This window comes from Marmota marmota, unplaced genomic scaffold, assembly GCF_001458135.2.
Source record: "Marmota marmota marmota unplaced genomic scaffold, marMar, whole genome shotgun sequence".
Lineage (NCBI taxonomy): Eukaryota > Metazoa > Chordata > Mammalia > Rodentia > Sciuridae > Marmota > Marmota marmota.
In genome coordinates this window covers 1,807,668-1,812,821 of record NW_025999896.1, presented here as the reverse complement: position 1 = coordinate 1,812,821, position 5,154 = coordinate 1,807,668, and the positions used below count along the sequence as shown (strand labels likewise).

At 48.3% G+C, this 5,154-nt stretch overlaps 2 protein-coding genes across 4 annotated transcripts in view; one reads left to right on the top strand and one right to left on the bottom strand.

The window, feature by feature from the left end:
* Positions 1-3,978: 3,978 nt before the first annotated feature.
* LOC107158075 (extensin-like) lies at positions 3,979-5,060 on the bottom strand. Its single transcript, XM_015504519.1, has 2 exons — positions 4,914-5,060; positions 3,979-4,431 (listed from the first exon to the last, which is right to left on the bottom strand). The coding sequence occupies exons 1-2, from the start codon at positions 5,058-5,060 to the stop codon at positions 3,979-3,981; spliced, it is 600 nt and encodes a 199-aa protein (XP_015360005.1).
* Myh10 (myosin heavy chain 10) overlaps positions 4,153-5,154 on the top strand; it is a 135,402-nt gene continuing 134,400 nt past the window's right edge. The window contains exon 1 of one of the 3 annotated variants that reach the window (XM_048798052.1): positions 4,153-4,306. The gene's annotated coding sequence lies outside the window, so the exon portion shown is untranslated. Of the gene's footprint in view, positions 4,314-5,154 lie in introns of all 3 variants that reach the window. The other 2 variants (XM_048798053.1, XM_048798054.1) reach the window with 2 other exon arrangements.

Here is a 5,154-nt window from a genome sequence, read left to right as displayed (position 1 = left end):
TTTTAAAAGAGAGAGAGCAGGGAGTGCAGGCAACTGAGGCATCCTAAGGAGCAATGCTTGGTCTAAAAATGAGCAGCAGCTGAGTTAGCAAAATATGGTGCTGCATTTCTAGATCTTCCAGTTTTTTAAGGGAAGATGGAAATCTGGATTTTCATGGGGCAGCTTTTTTTTTTTTCTTTCTTTTTAAAAATAACTTTATTGTGGCATATCTGCATACTTATATAATTCAAAGTGTACAATTCAATGCTTTTTTTAAAAGTAAATTTACCAAGTTGTGCAATCATCACCATAAACCAGTTTTAGGACATTTTCATCACCTCAATTAGCTCCATCCTGTATATTTACTGTCAATTCCTGTGTTGTCCCTCCTTCATGACCTCAGTTGTTGCCCCAGGCAATTGCCATTCTACTTTCTACTTTCTGTCTTAGTAGCTTTTGCCTTTTATGGGTATTTCATATAGATGGGATGATTCAATATGTGGTCTCTTATGTCTGACTTCTTTCATTGAGCATAATGTTTCCAAAGTCCATCCATGTCAAACACACCCATTGTTTGTTCCTTTTTATTGCTGAATGGTACTCTATTGTATGGATCTAGCACTTTTGTCTATTAATTCATCTGTTGATAGTCACTTAGTTGGTTTCTATCTTCTGGCAATTAAGAATAATGCTGCCACAAATATTTCTGTGCAAGTCTTTGTGTCCACATAAGCTTTCTTTCTTTTCTTTTTCTTCCTTCCTTTTCTTTTCTTTTTGATAAACAACTAAGGGTAGAATTGTGGATCACACGGGAAATTCATACTTTTTATTATTATGGCCAAAAGCAAACAATATGTTTAACCTTTTAAGAAACTGCCTATTTTCAAAAATGCACCACTTTACATTTCCACTAGTAATAACAGAGGGTTCCAGTTTTTTCTACAGCCTGCCCAACATTTGCTGTTGTCACGTTTTTTGACTGTAGTCATTTTTGTGGGTGTGAAGTGGGATCTCATTGTGGTTTTGATTTGCACTTCCTTAATGACTAATGATATTGGATAGTTCTTAATTTTTAAATGTTGGAATTCATTCAAATTTTAAAAATGTTTGCATATCATTTCTGTACAGATGGAGCAAAACAAGTTCATAAGCTGGACCTGCCCTGAGGGAATGAGTTTGGACTTCTGACCTAAACCCTGCAAAACAATGGTGTGTGAACTTTTGCTTTGTGGGGGTAAAAGCAGCCTAGATTGCCAGGGAAAATGACTATGGAGAAAGATGGGGAGGATCTCTCACTATTGTGTAATAAACTTATACACTAGAAAAAGGCAATTTCAATTTTTTTTTCATAATGTCACATTTTTCCCCCAGTAAATCATCATTACATATTTGTTGAATAGGTAATGTTGATACATATTTGTATCTTCTTTTTAGAGATGAGGGGTAGTAATTTGTCTAAGGTTGAACACTTAGGAAGTGTGGCAGAGTTGAATTCAAAGCCAGTTCTACCTGATTCTAGATTTTGTGTTATCCTTAATAGAATTGTAGCAGATCCTGGGATGAAGCTTCAAGAAGGTGACCCTTCCTGGGATGGATGGTGGATATCAAGGGGCTAGGTGTGGGGAGCAAGGGAAAAAAAGGAAGTAAAGGGCTTTGAAGACTGTTTTCATTGACAGAAAAAGGAAATAGGAGCTAGAGATATACTTGGGGTCCTTTTTAAAATTATTGATATCTCATCAAGACCACTGTTTTGTGAGGTTTAATTCTGGTGAACTTTTGGTCTTCCTCTTCTGATGGTCCACTGATTTTGTTTAAAAATAATTTGAAACCATGGGCATGGTGGCATACAGGGCTACTTGTGTGTGGAAGATCTAAGCATGGAGTATTGCATTCAGAAAATGACTTGGATGCCTGACAAGGTTAAGACTTCAGGCCTTATAAATGGAGTTTTAGGTCTTTACTCTAAACACATTAGAAAATTCAGAAGAGGACAATTATCCACATATTTTGTTCAGTTAACTTGTCTTCCATGTGCAGACCACATTAAAAAGGACAGAATTCTTAATGGGGTCAAGTCAGGAGACACCTGGGGGTAGGGGAAGCTACCCCAGTAGCCAGGTGGGGATGGGAACCAGATCAGGACAAAGGACAATGCAGATCTTGATTCCACTTCCCAAGGAAGGGCTCTGCACACAGCTGCCTTGGAGCTTTCTCTGAATTCCACCAACATTTCCTTATCACTTCCTGCCTTGTTTGGGTTGTTTTATTCACTTTTCATCAGACTAGAAGTTTCCGAGGCACTTACATCATACGTATTTAAATGCACTCATATATTCAGTATTTTTTTTTTTTAAAGAGAGAGTGAGAGAGAATTTTATTATTTATTTATTTATTTATTTAGTATTTGGCGGACACAACATCTTTGTTTGTATGTGGTGCTGAGGATCGAACCCGGGCCTCACGCATGCCAGGCGAGCGCGCTACCGCTTGAGCCACATCCCCAGCCCTCATATATTCAATATTAAATAACTACATCTTGCTGCAATTTTTTTTTTGAAAAAGCTATTGTCGGGCTGGGGATGTGGCTCAAGCGGTNAATCACAAGAACAAAATTATTTGTTCCTACAAAAACTGAAAATTGAGGGCTGTGGTTGTAGCTTGGTAGTAGAGTACTCACCTCGCATGTGGAAGGCATTGGGTTCGATCCTCAGCACCACATACAAACAAAGATGTTGTGTCCGCCAAATACTAAAAATAAATATTAAAATTCTCTCTCTCTCTCTCAAAAAAAAAAAAAAAAGAATTAAAAAAAGAAAAAGCTATTGTCAACTTTTTAAAAAAATACCTTTTTTTAGTTGTAGATGAACACAATACCTTTATTTGATTTTCATGTGGTGCTGAGGATCAAACCCAATGCCTTCCACATGCGAGGTGAGTACTCTACTACCAAGCTACAACCACAGCCCTCAATTTTCAGTTTTTGTAGGAACAAATAATTTTGTTCTTGTGATTTAAACTTTATTGTAATTGTACACATATAGTTAAGTAAGAATTGTGTTGTTGTTGCCTAGATTCTGCAGACATTTCATTAATTATTTGTTAACTTTGATTTTCCAGTTTCTTTTGCTTTTTTTGGAGCGTCCCAGCCCAGATGTTTTTTAGGGCCTTTGGGCAGCCCATAGGCCCTAGGCAATATGACAGCCCTACAGGAAACCTGCGAAACCCTCACACCACTCTCAAATAGGAAGCTCTACTTGATAAATGAATGGACGAATGAATGAATAAGGCGAATGAAGTCTTTTTCCCAAGTCTTCTCTCCAAGACCTCATTCTTCTGGAATCTCATTCTTCTGGAATCTCAGCATTGCCTAGAGACTGAACAGGGAGGCCCCTCCCCTCGCTAACACCAAAACTGCGACAACCAAGGAAGGTGTCCCGGCACTGGGAGATTAGCCGGTAGCACCGGTTTGGGGTCCCAAGTCGCGACAGTGTTTAGCAGTGCACTGTCTGCAGCGGGGCCCAGGTAGGGCCCTGGCGCATGGGCGGAGCTGCACCCCTCCCCCACTGCAGGTGAGCCGCAGAGCCTCGGCCCCCACCCCCCGCGCCGCCCTGGGGTGACGTCAGGCCTCAGGACCGCGCTCGGGCCCCGCCCCTGTCGGCAGTGCCCCGGGCCGGGACTCCGCAGTGAAAGCTTGTTCTGCCGCGGGACACAAGGCTTAGTTAATCCCAGGGAGTGGCCAGGTGCTCCAGCGGGCTGCAGCGGCCTCCCGACTCTTCCAGTAGTCGGAGCTGGGGGCCCCTGCTGCAGCGCACCTGCCTCCCGGTGTGCACAGTCCTGGCCGGCGATGCGCGCCGGCTCCAACCCGGTCAGTCCTCGCTGCCTTGCGGGATAGCTAAGCGCCCAGCCAGCCTCAGCTGTCCATCTCCACCCGAGCCAGCCAATCGCCCGCCACTGCCCCGACCGCACCTCCCGGAATTTTTGACGGGCATGAGGGCCAGCCTATGAGATTGGGGCTCTGGGGGCCTGGGCCGGGAGCGGGAGCCAATGAGCATCAGTCCAGGTGGGTGGAGGGAGCCGGACTCGGGAAGGTAGCTTCGTTCGGGTTGCTAACGTCTTCTCTAGGAGATGGGCGCGCAAACGGACCAGTGGGTCTGGGGGCGGCGGTGATGGGCGTGGAGATGGCCCAATGAGGGTGGGAGTGGGTGGGGCAGCCGCTAGCAGCAGTGCTAAAGGAGCCCGGCGGAGGCAGCGGTGGGTTTGGGACTGAGGCGCCGGATCTGTGGTCGCGGCTGGGGACGTGCGCCGGCGCCACCATCTTCGGCTGAAGGTGAGAGGTACGGCTGTCCGGGTCCGAGTGCGGCAGTCCCGGGCAGGTTTTTTGGGGGCAGAGAAGGATTCTGGGCTGGGAGGACCGGGCGGCTTTGGAGCACAGGGACCAAGCCGAAGCGGGAGCTGGGGAAGGCAGAAGGGGATCTAGGCGGGAGGGTTTATGCTGAGGGGACCTTCGATTCGTGTGAGCAAGGACCTGGGCAGGGAGTGGGTAAGAGGACCCCAGTAGGTGAAGATGGAGAGACCCCTGGAGGGTCGGGGAATGAGGTCCTCGAGAGTGAGATCCTTGCAGGGATCTGGGCCGGGGTGTGCGGGAAGGCGACCCCTGGGGGACTGAGGATGGAGATTTGGGGGCGGGGATGTGGGGGCCAGTTCCTTGGTGTGTGGGGTCCCTGGCGATGTGGAGTTGGGGTTCTAGTGCCCTGGCGGGGGTCCCGGTATGCCCTGCTGGTCTGTGTCTACCTCCTAGGAGAGGACCGTGCCCTGCTGTGGCGTGATCGTGGTGGCCAGGGGCGCTGGACAGGAAGGACCCCTGGGTGGGTTAGGCCGGGCCGGGCTCCCCGGGCGCGGTAGAAGAGTTCGCCGAGGGCTCAGAAGGCTAGCGCCAGCCCCGTGGGGGTGCAGGAACCGGAGCTAGAGGCTTTGCGGAGCCTGGAGAGCGCGCGGCGGGTGTGGAGCTCCCGAGCCGGCTGCGGTCGCAGGGAGGGTCGCACTCTGCGGGCGCTGGGAAGGAGAAGGGGAGGCGGCGGCATGCCGCGCGCTCGGTGGACCGTCAGGGCCGGGGGGTGGACGCCCGGCGAGGCCTGCGCGGTTTGGGGGGGCGAGGCGGGAAAGTGTGGCGGGGGC